The sequence below is a fragment of the Rhinolophus sinicus genome, linkage group LG06 (genome assembly GCF_036562045.2).
Source record: "Rhinolophus sinicus isolate RSC01 linkage group LG06, ASM3656204v1, whole genome shotgun sequence".
Classification (NCBI taxonomy): Eukaryota; Metazoa; Chordata; class Mammalia; order Chiroptera; family Rhinolophidae; genus Rhinolophus; species Rhinolophus sinicus.
In genome coordinates this window covers 30,920,625-30,940,089 of record NC_133756.1, presented here as the reverse complement: position 1 = coordinate 30,940,089, position 19,465 = coordinate 30,920,625, and the positions used below count along the sequence as shown (strand labels likewise).

Sequence of the window (19,465 nt, the reverse complement as noted above, 5' to 3'; positions counted from 1 at the left end):
AAAACATTATGTGGAAGTTGGTTTTACTCACCTAAATGTTGATACAAGTAAAAACCAAGTTGACATTAAAGGAATTTCACTTAAAACTAAGCAGACAGGTCTAAAATGATAAAGAAAAAAATATTTGAATCTTACAGAATATAATTTCAACTCTTGTAAAAAATTATAAACACATTTTATCTGATTTTCAGTGTAGCTAAAAAAAAACAAAACAAAAAAACAGCCAGTAAAGTCTCCGTGTGGACTATTGATTCATTTTTTTATAACTATCAATCCAAACTAAATGAGTCTAAACACAGAGAAGGTGTCAACTAACTCCTCATAATAACTGGAAAAGTGCTTTTTCCAGTATTCCATTGATGGAATATTTTTTTCTCTGTCATACAAACAGCAGCTTACAGAAAGGATCAGATAAACAAATCTGAACACTCAGAGAAAGAGCTTTTTCACATGTTTCATCCTACTTGATAAATATGAAATGAATTCCCGGCACAGTGGTTTTCAAACTTCTTTTTTATGATCCTCCATGTTACATATTATTCAGCTAAATTAAAAACTAAAGTTATAACAGACAGGATTATCATCTGTCACCGAAGAGAGCACAAGAGAGGCAAAGAAGAATCATGAAAGGAAACAAGTTAATGATGGTAGAATAAAAGGAAAGAGGAAACACCGATAGGAAGAGCACTAGCATAGGAACAGGAAGAGTAAAGTCAATAATGGAGCCCTTGGCTTCACCAAACAGCTGGTTAAGATCATAAGTGCAAACTCCGTGACCTTCACCAACCCTTAATCCCATTACCTTCTGGATTCAACTGTGGCAATGCTCAAGGGGGTGGGGGGGGGGCAGTCAGAACTCCTGAGTGTTAGTCCCGTCTCTGCTACTTACTGTATGACCTTGAACAAATGATTGCCTTGAACTTCTTACATGTAAATGTAAATAATAACACCTTCTTTGTTAAGTAATTGGAAAAACTCTTTTACAAGTATTATCCAACATTTTTTTTCTAATTTTTTTTAAATAAAAATAACTGAAATATTTAATAATGATGGTGGTTGTTAATTGATTTTTATTGTTATTATTACTTTAGGTCTCCTTACTTTAAAAGGTCTGAGCATTATCCTCCTTTCTTGGAAGGATGACTTTTCCCCTTGTAAACGAGCATTTGGGATATGGGGCCTGGGATTATAAACTGAAAGCTGCACTAAAAGAAAAATACTAGAGGACTTGCAATTTCATTGCTAGATGCTTTTTATATCAGAACGTATTCATGTTAATAACAAGCACACCTATCTCTGGGACTTCATTCTTTCTCATTTATTCATTCAGTGTTCATTTACTGAACACAAGCATTTACTGAAAACTTACCATGTAAAAGAACTGCTCTAAAAAGTATACAAAGATAAATATTTATAACCAAGCACCCGAATCCCCTACATCATCAACCTCTTCTCTGAACCTTTCCCTTCACCACCTCGTTCAAAACAAACCCTGGCTTTCTCTCTCTCAGGAACATGCTGCCCCTCTGCCCTCTCAGCTGTGCCTGTTTTGTCGCTGTTGTAGTTTCCATAGCCTTCAAATATTAGGTTGGTGCAAAAGTAATTGCGTTTTTTGCAATTATTTTTAACCTTTTAAACTGCAACTACTTTTGCGCCAACCTAATAGCTTGGCCTGTAGGCGGGAGATAACCTTGCTCTTCATCACAACTTCCACCAGGGCGCCCTGCCTGGCCTCACAGCCTCCAGCTCTGAATCTCAGGTCCTCAGGCTCTGTCCCCTATTACTCCTCATCTTTATCATCCACCAGCCACAAGGGTCACTTCCCTCATTACTCAATGACTTCAACTCCTTTCTGTCACTCTACAGCCCTGTGTCTTCATTCTTGCAATTTTAATACATACATAGATGATCCTCGAACACCCTGACCTCTCATTTGCTAGAACTCCTCTCTCCTGATCTCATCACCAATCCTCCGCCTTAGGTCACACGCTAGATTACGGAGGGCACACCCCTCCATAATCACAACTCATCAACTGCATTCTGAACACTTTTCCTACCTTTTTGGTATCCCAACAATCTTTTAACCCCACCAAGACCTTCAATCCGTTGTTCCTGACACTCTTTCAATTTCCCCCACTGCTTTAGTGTCCTTTTCCCTTCTTATCCAGCTCAAACTCTAAGGTCAATCATTATAATCACCCCCATGCATTCATTCTCAAGCGTCAAGCCCCGAGCCAGTGAGTGATCCTCACTAAACAAAACCATAAGCCTGGAAACACCCAACTCGACCCCTGCAACCATGCTAAGTGCCCGCTCTGGAGAAAAACCTTTACCCACACTAACTGATCTCTTTAAATAATACATGATCATGATATTCAATTGTCCACCGATTACATGTGTTTCCCTAACTTGCTCACACTCGTCACCTTAGAAAAATAATTCACACCTTCTCCTTTCTTATTCCCAACAGCTCCAACCCACTCTTTCTTAATGACCTTGCCTTCCACTTCAGTAAGAAAACTGAAGCAATTAAACGAGAACTCTCACAGATGCCACCATCACATCTACTCTCTTCCCGGCATCTGTACTGATAGAGCCTCTTCCCTCTTTTTATTAATATGAGCTGTTCATGCACCAGTCCCAAGCCAGTTTTCCGTTTGTGCTCTAGATGCTACCCCATCTCCCTGTGTGAAGGACACTGCTCCAGCAACTCTTACCTCTCTCCTATGTCATCCATGTTTCCTCTCTCCTGCTCCCATGCCATTACTTCTCTTAAACAACAAACCTCTCTTCACCCCACTTTCTCTACCAATTATTGCCCTATTTCTCTGCTCCCCTTTTCAGCAAAAGTCTGCTAAAGAATTATCTACCTCTCACACACCATATACAAAAATTAAAATGGATCAAAGACCTAACTGTAAGAGTTCAATCTATCAAATTCTTAGATGAAACATAAGGGTAAATCTTTATTACCTTGGATTTGGCAATAGTTTGTTAGATATGACACGAAAAGCACAAGCAACGAAAGAAAGGATAAATTGGATTTCATCAAAATTAAGACATTTGTGCATCAAAGAACACTATCAAGAAGGTGAAAACCCAAAGAATGGGAGAAAATATTTGCAAATCATACATCTCATAAAGATTTAATATCCAGAATATATAAAGAACAACAAAAACACAAACAACCACTTAAAAATTGGGCTAAGGATTTCAATAGGCATTTCTCCAAAAAAAAAGAAACACATATTGTCAAAGGACATAAGATTATCAATATCATTAGTCATTTGGGAAATGCAAATGAGAAACACAATGAGATACCACTTCATACCCCCTAAGATGACTAAAAAAAAAATGTAAGTGCTGGCAAGGATGTGGAGAAATTGGAACCCTCATACATTACTGGTAGGAATGTAAAATGATATAGTTGCACTGGAAAACAATTTGACAGTTCCTCAATAAGTTATATACAGAATTACTATATAACCCAGAAGTTCCACTCCTGGGTATATACCGTGTTTTCCCGAAAATAAGACCTAGCCAGACCATCAGCTCTAATGCATCTTTTGGAGCAAAAATTAATTTAAGACCCAGTCTTATACCTGGTCTTATATAAGACCCGGTCTTATTATATTAAAATAATTATATTAAAATAAGACCGGGTCTTATATTAATTTTTGCTCCAAAAGACGCATTAGAGCTGATGGTCCAGCTAGGTCTTATTTTCAGGGAAACGGTAGGCCCAAGAGAATTGAAAACAAGTGTTCCAACAAAAACTTATACATGAATGTTCCTAGTGGCACTATTCACAATAGCCAAAAGGTGGAAACAACCCAAACGTCCATCAGCTGATGCCTGGATAAGCAAAATGTAGTATACCCATACAATGCAATATTATTTAGGTATAAAAATGAAGTACAGATACGTGCTACAACCTATGTGAACCTTGAAAATATGCTAAATGAAAGGTCAGGCACAAAGGGCCACATACTGTGTGACTGCATTTATATGAAATATCCAGAATAGGCAAATCCAGAGATAGAAGGTAGGTTAGTAGTTATTAGGTTGGTGCAAAAGTAATTGTGGTTTAAAAGGTTAAAAATAATTGCAAAAACTGCAGTTACTTCTGCAGCAGCCTAACACAAGGACTGGAGGAGGGGAGAATCCAGAGTGACTGCTTAACAGGCATGGGGTTTCCTTTTGCATAATGAAACGTTCTGAAAGCAGACGATGATGACTACACAACATTATGAATGTATTAGTGATGTATTTTACTACAATTTAAAAGATACATATATCTGACCAAGGTGTGATCAAACAATATGGTGAATGTTTAAATAAAAAAATGTATTACAGTAAGACACACTGCCATTAATTCCCCTCAAAATACTCCCCCTCGCTCGAACACACTTATCCCATCGTTCTTGCCACTTTCTGAAGCAGTTCTGGAAGTCCTCCTTCATGTCTTTACTTCATCCTCCATCATGACAACGCTCCGTGCCACACATCACTTGTGACATGACAATTTCTGTCAAAAACATTACGGTATGTCCTCATCTACTTTATTCACCAGATCTGGCACTGTGCGATTTCTGACGCTTCCCCAAAGTCAGAATGATTCAGGACATCGAGGCAGCCACGACAGTGCAACGAAAGACACTCACAAGGGTCCGGCCCGGTGGCTCAGGCAGTGGGAGCTCCGTGCTCCTAACTCTGAAGGCTGCCGGTTCGATTCCCACATGGGCCAGTGGGCTCTCAACCACAAGGTTACTGGTTCAACTCTTCGACTCCCGGAAGGGATGGTGGGCTGCACCCCCTGCAACTAAGACTGAACATGGCACCTTGAGCTGAGCTGCCTCCCGGATGGCTCAGTTGGTTGGAGGGTGTCCTCTCAACCACAAGGTTGCCGGTTTGATTCCCGCTAGGGATGGTGGGCTGCGCCCCCTGCAACTAACAACAGCAACTGGACCTGGAGCTGAGCTGTGCCCTCCACAACTAAGACTGAAGGGACGGCAACTTGACTTGGAAAAAGTCCTGGGGAACACACTGTTCCCCAATAAAGTCCTGTTCCCCTATCCCCCAAAAAAATAAAAAATAAAATAAATAAAATAAAAAATAAAGACACTCACGAAAGAGGACTTCCAGAACTGCTTCAGAAAGTGGCAAGAATGATGGGATAAGTGTTCAAAGCGAGAGGGATTAATGACAATGTGTCTTTTACTGTAATAAATTCTTTTTGTTTAAACATTCACCATATTGTTTGATCATACCTCGTATATATGTAATTTCTTTTTTTAAAAAAAAAGAATTATCTATACTTCAGGTCTCTCATTATTTCTTAAACCCACCCTAATAAGGCTTTTCCATGCATCATTCCACTGACACTAACCTTGTCAAGTCACCAGTGACTTCCGTTTTCTTAAGGCAAATAGTCTATTCTCAGCCCTCCTCTTGAGCTATTAGCAGCATCTAATACAGCAGATCACCTCATGTCCTTCCCCCCCCGATTTATTAAGATATAATTGACCTATAATATTGTGTAACTTTAAAGTGTACAATGTGATGATTTGATATAGGTATGTACTGTGAAATGATCACAAGATTAATTAACACATCCATCAACTCACAGTTAACCTTATGTGTGTGTGTTGAGAACTGTTAAGATCTACTCTCTTAGCAACTTTCAAGTATACAATACCTGTTAACTATTGTTAATTATAGCCACCACATGCTGTACATTAGATCCCCAGAACTTTTTTGTCTTATAACTGGATGACCACCTTCACCCGTGTTCTCCACCCACATCTGGCAACCACCAATCTACTCCGTTTCTGAGTTGTTTCTATGAGTTTCTGTAAGTTAGATTCCTCAAAACTCTTCCATGACTCGTTTCCTTCAGAATAAAAGCTGAAGTTCCTCATATGGCATGCAAAGTCCTATATAATTTGTACCCGTTACCTCTTTAACTTCACCTCCTATTACTCCCTACTCCATGCTGGCCACACTGACCATTCTTTTGTTCCCAATACCAGCCATAGTCCCATCTTAGGCCTTGGCCCTGGCTGTTCCCTCTGTCTAGACTGTTATTCTCCCCGATATCCACACAGCTAACATCCTCACCTCCTCCAGTCCACTCAAGTTCATCTCCTCAGTGAGCCCTACCTTGACACCCATATTTAAAACTGCAACCTGCACTTGCTCCTGTGCCCCCACCCCCAGTACCCCCATCTTCCCCTACCCTGTTTTATTTCTCCCTCATGGTCTTTATTACCTTGTAAAACACTATTTAACTTCTTATTTTTATTTACTAATTAGTGTCTGTCCTTTAGAGTGAAAACTAAGAAAGTAGGAGTTTCTGTCTGTTTTGTTTGCGGACATGTCCCACGTGCTCAGAACAGTACCTGGCAAATAGTCAGTACTCAGTAAACATTTATTGAATGAAATGTTAGTTTAATGATAGATTAGCTGAGACCAGGTCAGGAGGAACTTTTAATGCCAACTTTAAATATTTGACCAAAATTATGTTAAAGTCATGCACGGTTATAAATAATCTAGGTACCATTGTAGAGTATGAACTCCCAGAAATTCAGGACCCAAGAGCTACTCTGAATGGTCAGATTACAGGTCATGGAATGGGCTGCCTTTCTATGGGGTAGAAATTCTGGGCAGAATACACAGGTTTGAAAGCAGTACCTCTCCATAGGTCTATCCCCTGGCACTAGGGATTCACATCTGGTCCACCTAGCCTCACATAACAGTGGTAACTCAGGTTTAGACTTTGGGGGATGAAATCAAGGTGTCCTCCCAGTCTGCAGTGATATGAGACCATTTTGTTTAGGACAACGAAGCCTTCCACATAGGCCCGCCCAGCTTACTATGAGGCTATGCAAAGCTCCACTTAATAAAAGCACTACTTCCTTCATCATTGGTCATTCTGTACATGTATCTTCCACAGGAGCCCAGCAAACAAGGTGAGGGTAGAGTGGTTGTGGGTTGGGACTGATCTAAGGCAGGATTCGAGTATTCCAAGGTGTTCTGGGTAAACACTATTTTAATATTGGGATAAGATACCCCAAAATGTCACCCAATTTCAGTGAAGACCAGGAAAAAATTGTAATGCTCCTAAAACAAAGTAGTCTGGTTAGAGATTGCCAACAGGCTAACCAAAGGTTGTGACCAAAGAAATAGAAGGCAACACATGACAGCCTCCAAAGAGGTGAGTGGAGAGAACAAGGCTATTGAATAGATATGGAAATGAAAAAAATTAAAAAGGCAAAGATGAAAAACAGGTTACAATTTGAGGAAAGCCTCTTTGGAAGACACTTTTAATTAGCATATAGAAAATGTATATGAAGAAACAGAAGAAATAAGCATGTCAGTAATCTATGAAATTTTTTCAGTTTAAAATATAAAGAAGTAAAATTGTAAAAGATCATTCTGAAAAAAAGGTATGATTTATGAAATAATATGCAACTATATAACATTTGTATAGTATTGTTTTGCACTTAGCTGATTATAGGTAAGTAATAAATTTATATCATAAACACATAATAATAAATAAATAAAGCACTTTTTTACTTACAATGATACCAAGAGAATGGACTTTTCATGTACTTGGAAAGAAAATAAAAAGAATGACAGTGCACAAGTAACCTTTAAAGAAAAAGGGGGGAAAATGAGATGTAACAACTTGCAAAATATAATAGCAATTTAATTATGAATCTGAATAAAAATAATTTCAAGTAAAACTTTAAAGTTAATGTGACATATCTAGAAGGAAAATATATACACAACACTAATATGCATATTTCATTCAAATTTAATCAAAATGTTTTTTGAAAAACAATGATTATAAAACTGTACTTAACCATCTAAAACAAGTTCACTGAGACTCAGGTATTAATAAACAAAACTGCTGAATACTTCAGACACAACAATCATGCCTCCATCCTCACCTGGAAGTCTGACAGTTTAAATTAAAAAGCGTGAAGGACAAGGTCAAAATCTAAGCCTGGCAAAACCAATCTAAGTTTTTAAATGTGCACTTCAATTAAAAGATATTAAATGTTTTATAAATCATTTCACTCATATGTAGACTATAATCCATATGACTCATGTGGAATATAAAACAAAAAGTAACAAACGAACTAACAAAACAAGCTCATAGACACAGACAACAGAATGGTGATTACTGGGGGGGCGGGGCCAGGGGGCGGGGGAGGGAAAAGTGGGAAAAGACGGTCAAATAGAGGGTGACAGAAGGAAACTAGACGTTGGGTGGTGAGCATGCCATAGAGTACACAGAAGGCGAATCATAATCTTGTACATCTGAAATTTATACAGTGTTATTAACCAATGTTACCTCAATAAATTTAATTTTGAAAGAAATAAAATGTGTATTTCAATGAAAGATATTAAATGTTTTATAATTATTCGTTATTTGGGGTTTTGAATACCTTTGAATACAAGTTTATACTCTGCATATAAGACATCTATCTATATGTCCAATGTAGTTGTGCAAGCAAAAAGCCTGGATCACTACCTTGTACATGCTACACATCCAATCCATCAGCAAAGCCTACCTACCACACCATCTCGAAAATGCAGTATTCACCCACTTCTCTCCATTCCCCTCTGTGATGGCAGAAGGGTGGTCAGAGCCACCCCATCTTTCCCTTGGATTACTGCAGTAACCTCCTAACTGTACCACTCTTACATCCTACAGGCCCCTCTCCACTCAGCCACCATGTCAGTCAGCTAAATTTCCCAGTTTAAATTCCTCCAATAGCTTCTTATTACACTTAGAATAAAATCCACACTCCTGCGTTATCTGGTCCCTGCCTTCCTCTCCCAGTCAGTTATTGTCTCCCTCATTCCTTCCCACTCACCACCTTACACCTGTCCCTTTGTGCCCTGGACATGCCAACCGTGTTCCTACCTTAAGCAAAAACGTGCTTTTCTCAAGCCAGAGCCCAGATCTTGTAAATGGCTCTTTCTGGTCAGCCATTCAGTTCTAGGCTCAAATGTCACTTTCCTAGTAAGGCCGTCCCTGACTCAGTCTAAAGCAGTACCCCTACCCAAAGCCTCCCCGCAGTCTTTCCACATAACACTATTTTCTTTACAGCCCTCAATATTCCCAGATATTTTCTTGTTACCTGATTTATTTTGTTTTGTTTTCTAATAACCTCTTCTGCCACTAGCATGAAAGACCCCAATTAAGAAAGCAGGAATGTTAGCTGTCATTCACTTACATGCCAGTACCTAGAAAAGAACCTGGCACATTAGAGAGCACTCAATAAATACTACTTGAATAAATTAAATAGAAATCATTTTGCTGCTATAGGTATATTAGTATTCATACTACCAATTACCTCAATTATAGACATACTGAAAATTGAACTGAATAATTCAATCTTCATTGAAAAGAAAACACTGTAAAATAATTACAATGGGAAATGTTTTTAAAGCTCTCAGAAGTATTCAATAAGAATTCAAAACATTATCAACAAAAGTAAAATAACAAAAGTCATTAATATAAGTTTTTTAAGTTTTTTTAAACACGGTGGCTTACATTAAAACGTAGCAAACAGAATAAAATTAGTAAAATTCAGAGAAAGAAAATGTTTTTTCTGGCTTCTAATCCTAAAAGTAATCGTCTCTAGCACTGCCAGTTACTCAAACTCTGAAATTCCATTCCATTATCTTTGAAATATACCTTTATTTAGCATGCTACTTCCTGAAAAATAACATCTTCTTACACAAGCTTGCAAATGGTTCAAGTTAGGCCTATTGAAGCCATCAGAGCATTAATAACCATATCCCTCCTATTCTAAAAGCCCTATAGAATATTAACCACAGATGACTTAGTATGCTCCGAGTTCATTCACAGAATGAAACAACAGAAATCGTCAATAAAAAGGTAATAAAAAAGAAAAGAACATGAAACTATCTTTTTTGCATTGTGGTACTGATATGCACTTTTGAAATCTTGCACCATCATGCTACGTTCTGGCTTGTGTTTAGAATGCAGTGTAAATAAGTGGCAGTCCCAGAAATGAAACCCTAATTTCTAAAATGTCCCCTTATAAAGTCCACTGATTTACTGTTTTTGTAAACTAAATTTTCTTCACATATTTAAAGATATTTTAAATGTCATTTTATAGGCCAAGGCACACAGGAATAAAATTTTAAGTATCACAGAAGTACAATCAGGAGGAATTTGTAAACTCACTCAGAGAAACCCTAAACTGGAGGAAAAAGAACCAATCCATCTTCAAACTGACAAATCATCTTCCTAAGACAGAGATCTGTCCCCTCCCCTTCTCAAAAATCTTTGGGCTCCTCTTGCACACAAATCAAACTCCAACGTGTTCAACGCTATGTTCAAGCTCTTATACAATTTGCTACTTTTTGACTTACCTCTCACTATATCCTCTCTACACATACACACACAGGTCACACAATGTCAGTGTTGAATAGACATTCCCTATCCTTTCCTACTTCTGCACCTTCAAGCCCTTCCTCCATCTTGAATTCTCTCCTGCTATATAACCTTCTATTCCAGATCTTTCCCAGCTTTACAAATTTGACTCCAGTCCTACTTGCTCTGAGAAGCTGTCTAATATCTGACCCCCAGGTAATATCTGCTTTTCCCACACTACCATAGCACTTAATTTGTACCTGATAAAATTTAGTACCACCTGCTTTATCACATAATTATTTAGGCATATGCTTATTATCGCTGTTTTCTTCTTTGTATTCCCCCATTGACTAATACAAAGCAGAACTTAAACAGTTGTTGAATTAAACTGAAAGATTCTGATTGCTCAACCTAGTACCCAACACAGCAACTAAGTATGTCAGACACTCAATAAATGTTTGCCAAATAAATGTCTTATTTCACAATCTAATGTATCCTGTTCAGAGCAAGAAAATAATTATCTCTATTTTTAAAAGATCAGCTGCAGCAAGAATTAAGTGTCTAAAGTAATGAGAAACTTACCAGAGTAAATTTGAATGCTTTGGGAGAGGGCTGAAGTATTAATTTTATACATGCAGGAAGCAGGCTCAAAAATGTAAAACAAAAGCTAAAAAAATGAATAAAAATAAAATATTTGTTTTCTTTGTAGAGGTATATCGCTAAAGACATTTTTAAAAATTAAGGATCACATTACTTATCAATTTAAGTTGATTTCAAATTAAAGTTATTTTTTAAATTAAAGACCAAATAACATTAGGCTAGTGCAAAAGTAATTGTGGTTTAACAGGTTAAAACCAATTGCAAAAATCACAATTACTTTTGCACCAACCTAATCAATAAAATCCATACATTGAAATATATATACTCGTTAATATGATTATATAATACAGAACAAAACATTATAGTACTAAATGTTGCTTATGTTATTTTACTATTGAGTATCATTTATAGAAACGGTACCAAGATAGATAGCTAAAAGTTAATTATCAAACACTCAAAATAAAATATAACCAGGTATGAAGAGGCAATGCTCTATTTGTAACACAAGCATTCTTAAAATGTACTCATAAGAGAATTTCTGGCCCTCATTTCACAAAAGTTGATTATCTGATTTTCCATCCCATGGTAAACCAACCAGAACAAGTTAGAAAGGGAGCAGGAAGCTGCTAGAGCTTCTCCTAGTGATGGCTGATGAGCAGGCAGCCATTTAGTACCATGGCAAACAGGTTTTGAAAGCCCTGCGAACAAATAGAAGGCAATACAATAACTGTCTTCCCACTTGTGTGTCAACTTGGCTCGGCTGAACTACAGCTCCTTGTCACGGTGGCTGTAAGGGCTAGTCACAAAAGAACCCAGGACAAAGACAAGCAGTACCCATTTTGTAGCGCACACACACCCACCTTCTCTCAGTTATTCACACACCAATTTTGGTGCCTCTTGGAAGAGATTTTGCAGATCTAACAAAAGTCCCTGTTCAACAGTTAATTTTAAGTTAATCTACAGGAACATAGGCTTGGGTGGGCCTGACTTCATCAGTTGGAAGCCCTTTAAAAGAAGGCTCAGGTCTTCCCTAAGCTCAGAGATGCTTCACAGCAGCTGGGTCTGAATTGCTCTTCCTTCCCCCTCGTTATTCCTTCCTGAATGCCAGCCTTGTGGATTTCCAGTTTGCTTAGCCCGTCCCCACAACTGTTTAAGCCAATTCCTCATCACACATCCATATACACACACCCTTCTCCTACTCCTTCTTCTCTAGTTGAACCCTGACTGATACAGCACTGAAAATCACAACTCTTCAAGATAATGTTAAATCATGTTTAGTATACTCTCTGTTTAAGGAGGAGGAAGGTAACAATTCAGGAAGATTTTCACATAAAATATTTCAGATAAAAGAGTTTTGTTGTATAGATGGATAGGTTTATGTTACATGGAAAATTCATTAAAAACCCCCCTTTCCCTAATGATGCCAGGTAAATGAGACATTACCACAGCACTGTTAGAGAAAAGCACATAAAACACTATATACAAACTTTGTGTCTCTTACCTGATTATTATCTGGATGTGATGTGGCAAAATATCCTTGATTTTCAGAAAGATACTGAAGCTGCACCAAACATTGGCGACTTTATCCTTAAAAGAGATTTCTTAGTTTTATATTCTGATACAATTGAAAAAAAATATCAAACTCCACGAAGTACAACCCACAAGTTCTAAATAAACTTTTGAGGCGTGAAGCTTTTATTCACAATTTTATAACTTAGTCGATCAAACTCTCCAAGTACACACACACACACACACACTTTTCATTTTTTGCAATGGGAGTTGATCTAAATCACTAGTCAATCATAATCTAGACATTCCCAAGAAATACTTAATATTTTTCAAAGAATAGCACAGTATCCCTAACTAATGAAGTTATTCACCTTTGGAAATTTTTCTAGAAATCTTTTGTTTTCCTCATTTGTAGAACACATATTATTTAACCCATTTTTATCCTGCATCTGAAATTATCTAGTGTAACCGACAAGCTACTAGCAATGACAATATTAATTGCTAATAAATCAAGAAATTTAAAGACATTAGCAGTTGTGCTAGGATCACTTTCAAAATTAAATTTGTAACTACAGCTCTCTGCTCATGAAACCCATCCTCTGCACAGCTGCTGGATTCACAGCTGTGTAGGCATAACATCAAGAGAGTAACTATCACTGACAGCTGTACCATCCTACTTCCCTCTGTCAGATCAAAGAACATGCCCTTCAGATTTTGAGGGCAAGTGAATGGAGGTGACCAGCAACACCATCAAACATGTCTGATACTCCTTTTTATAATCATCATGGTAAATACCATTTCTGAAATGGAAGACAAGGCAAATAACCAGGCAGCTTACATGGAAAAGTCAAACTCTTCTTTAGGTAAGTATTAAGGTTAGAGGAAACAAAGAAGTGAGGAGCACAATTTTCAAAGTTCAGATCACAGCTTTGCCACGCACTAGCTATATGACCTCAGTTTTCTGATCTGTAAAGTGGATATAGCAGCTACCTCAGAGCTATTGTAAGGATCAAATAAAATCACATGTGATGTACCTGGTACCTAGTGAGTAAGTGGTGGTGACAATAGTGATTATTTATGATTATCAGTAGCAGCAGCAGCAGCATCTCCATCGACATCACAAGCTACACATTCCTGTTCCTTCAAATTACCAAGTTCTCTTAGTCTCTTTCAAAATGCTGGTTCCATCCCCTTAAAGGTCCATTGAAAGACACTCTATAGCAATTTATATATTCACAACTTAGAAAGATATATATGCTTTTCTAATTCTTTTTAAAAGAAATGTTTATTCAAAAGCAAATTATCTATAAATATGTTGTCTCTGTCTAACTTTATTAAAAGGCCTTTTTGTTTCAGAAAAATGGTTTAATTACTAAATCTAAATCATCAAATTATCCATTTAATAAAAGTTTAACAAGAGTGATTAAGCTAGCATTAAATGAAATGAAATGAAAGATTCTCATTAAAAATTACTATGGATGAAGGTTATATATCTCAAGGAATTATGAGCTCTTTCTGACGCAAACATCATTATTAGTTTAATAAATAATTTCCTAAGACTAAAAAGAGAATCTAAACCAAAAAATTACAGAGCTGTTAACTTTGTAGCTACAACTTCTCATGCTGTCTTTCATTAAGGACACTACTTCATTAGAAAAGTGTATAACTGAATTATGGATCTCATGATGGCATAAATATTACCTATGCATGTAATGTACTAGAAAACGCCAGCTGAGGAGAGGTTATATACTGGATTAAATAATTGGCAAGGCAGGATGATTGCAAGAGGAGAGCAGCTGAAGTTACTATTCTTTGTGTGTAGTCTACAGGAAATCCCCAGAGATCACAGGAAAAGTATTGTAACAGAAAGGACAAAGAGTTTTTAAACATGCCTCAAATAATCCACGATCGACTGGGAACAGTCTTCTTAGAACTTGCAGGGTTTGTTCCCTTTCTGTAAAGAATGGCAGCCAGCAGAGAATGAAGGAAGCCACCACAGTACAAGCCAGCTTGATTAACAGTATAAACCTAGAACGAAACAAAGGGAACCAGTAAGACAGGGAGAGGCTAATACTTCTGGGAAATTAATCTGTGTCTCACTAAATATAATAAATGCAAATGTAAAATAATGATAAATCTATGCTGCCAATATAGGTTTACAATGGGAGTGTACTCAAATCAGAGTTAAGAAATTCACAACCATTAAGATGTGCACTTCTCCAACAAAAAGACTACCGTGTTTCCCCGAAAATAAGAACTAACTGGAAAAGAAGCCCTGAGCATAAGCCCTAATGCATCTTTTGGAGTAAAACTTAATATAAGACCCGGTCTTATTTTTGGGGAAACACGGTATCACCATCCTAATTAACATTTAACTTAGATGTCATTCCCATGTAGCCATGAAGAAAAGCGTCAAATTGGGATATATTTCTAATAAGTATATAATATGCTCTTAAAAGGATGACATCCTATAGCAATATTCTAACAAGTCAACCCACATTACCTCCAGTAAATGTACATTGATCAAAATATTTTTCTAGTAAGGAAGATTTAAAATTAAAGAATATAGAACATGAACGTGACTTAATCTCTCTTCCCCCTCACCCCATGGACAACACATTAATAATAAATCACCAAAAAGCAAAGGGAAAGACCACCTTCCTCCAGGTAAGTATGCCAAATAAATTCTCTAAAGTAATTTTTTTAATTCTGGTGTTTAGAAGTTACTCACCCCTTTCCTTTGAGGCCTTTTTTAAAACACTTGCCAAGTAAAAAGCAAAAAAAAGGCAAGGAGTGGTAAAGTTCCATCTGTTTATAATTTATAGCTAAGCAAAACGCCAGGGACCCTAGCAGGTCCCAGTCATAAGATACTCCAAGAACACCCCACAAAGCAAAGCCAAGACTCACAGAATTATATATGTTCCTGTGTTAAGGAAATTATCTCAATAATTAAAAGAGCTAGATCTTGCATTTTACTATAAAGATATTATACGATTTTAAAATAATATATATAATGGAAGCTATTTCTAAATAGAAATTGAAAAAATTGAAGTGATAAATATTTCAAATTATATATAATGACTTCGAATATATTAAATCTACTATTAAACAGAGCAACTGATTTGTTTAGGTTTAAAAGAGCTCTAAATAGATAACACGTAGCTTTGTTTCTGCTAGACTATTTCACAGTATTATTATTATAACATACCAAAATCTAGAGAATAAGACAAAGCTTCAAAAGTTAAAAAAAAAAAAACCACAAAATTTCTATAATATGCATCAATATAAATTATGTACTTGATTAGAAACTAATAACATTGTTATTATAACAACATCACAACTAAATTTTCTGTTCAAAATGGTAAGCTGAGCACTCGAGTTTACCTCCTCTCCTTCCCGAGACCCCCTTAAAATGATAGGGAATTTTTAGAAGTATAAATTCACAGCCATAAAGAGAACAGGAAGATGGGTTACAATATCTAAAGATTTCAACACATTTCTAGAAGACAGAAGAGGACAGAAAAGTGGTCACAAGTAAAATAGGATGGAAGACACAGGGCTAGAGGAAGCCTCTGCAAGCCAGGGGCCAATTTACGCAGCAAGCTCCAAGGGAACTCAGGAAACAGCAAGTCGGTTAGAGTGCTTTAGTCATGTTGAAAAGAAAACAAGAGGATTAACTGAAAATCCCTAGATGAAGAAGTCAAATCCCACCTCCCTCCTGTGCAAAGATTATCTGGCAGCCAAAATATTTACCCCCCAGGCAACAAAGAAGGAATATTTCTCCAAAGAACTGGAATAAAACTATAAGGGCAGCTAGTGTACAAGTTAACATTATAGTCTAAAGCCTTCTACATTCTGAAATTGAAGGATCCCAAAGTGTACTGGCCAGCTCCCTGCCCACTGACTCTATAGCAGACAAAAAAAAAAAAAAAAAAAAAAGCTCACATGCAGTTTTTTCTTCTCCCTTATTCTTTTTTTTAAACAGTTTTATTGAGATAAAATACATATCATAAAATACACCCATTTAAAGTGTATAATTTAATGGTTTTTAGCATATTCACAGAATTACACAACCATTACTACAATCAATTTTGGAACATTTTTATCACCTCAAAAAGAAATATCAATTAGATATCAATCCCTAAACTCCCCGTTCTCCCAGTTCCAGGCAGCCATGAATCTACACTGTTTCTATAGAATTGCCTCTTTTGGACATATTATATAAATGGGATCATACGGTCTAGATATACTCGTATCAAATAGACACTGAAGGAAAAACCTAAGACAGAAAAAGGACCAAAATGAAACAGGGAAAAATACTGACCCAAGAAGAATGGAAATAAGGAAAGAAAAGTAAGTTGAAATTTAAGATATGCTGAACAAAACAAATGAAATTTAATAGAAATGTTAAAATCAAGATAATCTTCCAAACCATAAAAAGACAAAGATGCCCAAAATGGAGATGAAAGATCTAACATCTGTCTAATAAGTTCAAGAAAGAATGAAGTGAGAAAATTATCAAAGAAATAAGAGAATTTCCCAGAACTGAAGAACATGAGCCTTCAAACTGAATTACCCATAGAATGTCCAAAACAATTGTCAAAAACACCTGTACCTGAACAAATCATTATAAAATTTCAGAGCCTAAAAAGTAAAAAATAGTAATAATAGCAGCAGCAGCAGTAACAGATAATAACAATAAATACTTACACAGTGCTTAGTATCTCCCAGGTACTGCTTCATGTGCTTTACAAATACTCATTTCATTTCCAAAAAGTCTACAAAGTATGGGTTATCATTATCCCCTTTTCACAAATGAGGAAAGGAAAGTACCTAGTGGTTAGAAAATGTGTCCCCATAAATGACATAAACCCAAAAGCTTCAAGAATTTGATTCAAATTACAGAGGCGATACCACTACAAATATACCAGAAGGTTAAAATGAAAAATAACTGACAGTTGGTGAAGATGAGCACCTAGAACTTTTACACCATTGCTAATGGGAGTGCTAATTGGTATACCATGCTTAAAAGCCTTTGAGATATCTAAAATTAAACATGTGCACACCTCTAACTCAGCAGTTCCACTCATAAGAAATATATTTACATGTGTACAATGAGACATTTACAAGAATGTTCATAGTACCATATTCATCAGAGCCAAAACCTGGAAGCAACCCAAATGTCTATCAGTAATAGAATTATGTGTATTCGTGCAATGGAATATTGTGAAGCAATGTAAGTGAACAAACTATAGCTACATACAACTACATGAGTAACTCACAAACAAATGTTGAACCAAAAACACAAGACACAAAGGAATACCTACTGTGTTGTCTCTTTCACATTAAGTTCAAAAAGGGGGAAACTAAACTACAGTATTACCACTTAGTATGTGCTACCTTTGGGAAGGGAGGACGGAGAAATACTTAGAAGTATGCAAGTATAGTTTTGTATACTGGCAATGTTCTATTTCTTGACATGGTAAAAGCTTGCCAATTCACTGAGGTTCACATTTACATTTTGTGCACTTTTCTGTATAGTTGTTATATATTTTGAAGTAAATACAGTTTTTTAAATCTTATAAACAACTTTTTTTTTTCATTTCTTTATATCAGTGGTTTTGATATTACCAGAGTATCTGACAGCCCTGATCTCACAATGCCAAAATAATAAAGTAAAAAAGAGCTCAATTAGGAAAGTGGACAGACTAAAAATATATGATAATAAAAACGACAAATTTGAATATCTTCCTTTGACAGATGCACATATTGATTTTATTATAACTAAAACAGATTGGCATCAAAAGGCAAAGATATTAATTGAGCAATCATGTTGCTGTGAATTATGTCTTTTGTTTCCTTTGAGAAAGATGAGAACAGATAGTAACATTTAATACATTAGAAGACAAATTGGAGAGTCATGTACAGATTTTATCAACTTTCCTCTAAGATTTGTTTATTTGAATGTTCCTTGTTTTCGGTATCAAAAATTACACACATAAAATACACATAGTAAATCTTAATTATTCAGTTTCAGTTTCCTGAAGCTTTCAGTTACCACTATTTGTTAGAGAAACATCTTGTTTTAAAATACAAAAAATCTAAGATTGTTTTTCCTTTGTCAGTGTCAGATAACATTTACAAAAGATAGAAGATATGTCACACCTTTTTCAAATTAGGAGAGCATAATCATACTTGGCATTCTTTTTCCAACTCTCTGGAAGAGAATCAGTTATCAAGCCAAACCGGTGTGAAAAAGCAATTCTACTTTTAATAAATCTGTACTTTACCCTTCAAGTAAAAGCTTTGTGGAGAGAGTCTTACATATCATTGTGAAAATAGTTTATATAAGCAAGTACCCTATCAAATAAGAGATTACTAGATGTCAACATTATACAAATTAAGCCTAGATTTTATAATATGCATCAGACTTCATTTCTAAATTAGTAAAGGATACTGGAAATGTCCATAGTCGATAAGAATAAGGCCTGGATACAGCAATATGCATAATGCATTAGCAATCTGTAAAGAAAAATATTGTGAAATAAGAAAGCAATCTGTTACTTGAATCAATCAGCGTAGAAGTGTAGTTTCATTTAACACAGTAGAAAATGTTCCCCCCTTATCTTCTACTTATCAAAAATACAATTTTTATAAAACAGCTCTTTAAACACTAAAGTTTTCATGGAGGTGACATAGGATACTTTATTAAAAAGGGAAAAATCATTAAAAGATATTTGTCAGAGAAAGCATTTTTAGATACAAAAATCAGATAAGTTAATCTAAAGATTAACCAACATAAAATCACCAAAAAGAGTATTTGTTAACTGTGACTATGAGAATATATAGCAATTTTTCAAAATGCCTTTTAGTTTAGTCATTCTCACAAGCCAACTCAAAATTCAGATCTACTAGTTAAGCAATAAATTCAACATG

General features: G+C 36.0%; 1 protein-coding gene across 1 annotated transcript in view; it reads right to left on the bottom strand.

Annotated features, from left to right (window-relative positions):
- ALG6 (ALG6 alpha-1,3-glucosyltransferase) overlaps positions 1-19,465 on the bottom strand; it is a 43,388-nt gene that overhangs the window by 6,150 nt on the left and 17,773 nt on the right. Inside the window, exons 7-13 of the mRNA XM_074334840.1 lie at positions 18,987-19,051; positions 15,261-15,452; positions 14,422-14,557; positions 12,522-12,607; positions 11,003-11,087; positions 7,583-7,653; positions 32-100 (exon numbers count right to left, since the gene is read on the bottom strand). Coding sequence (XP_074190941.1) covers positions 32-100; positions 7,583-7,653; positions 11,003-11,087; positions 12,522-12,607; positions 14,422-14,557; positions 15,261-15,452; positions 18,987-19,051 — 704 coding nt within the window. The remainder of the gene's footprint in view (positions 1-31; positions 101-7,582; positions 7,654-11,002; positions 11,088-12,521; positions 12,608-14,421; positions 14,558-15,260; positions 15,453-18,986; positions 19,052-19,465) is intronic.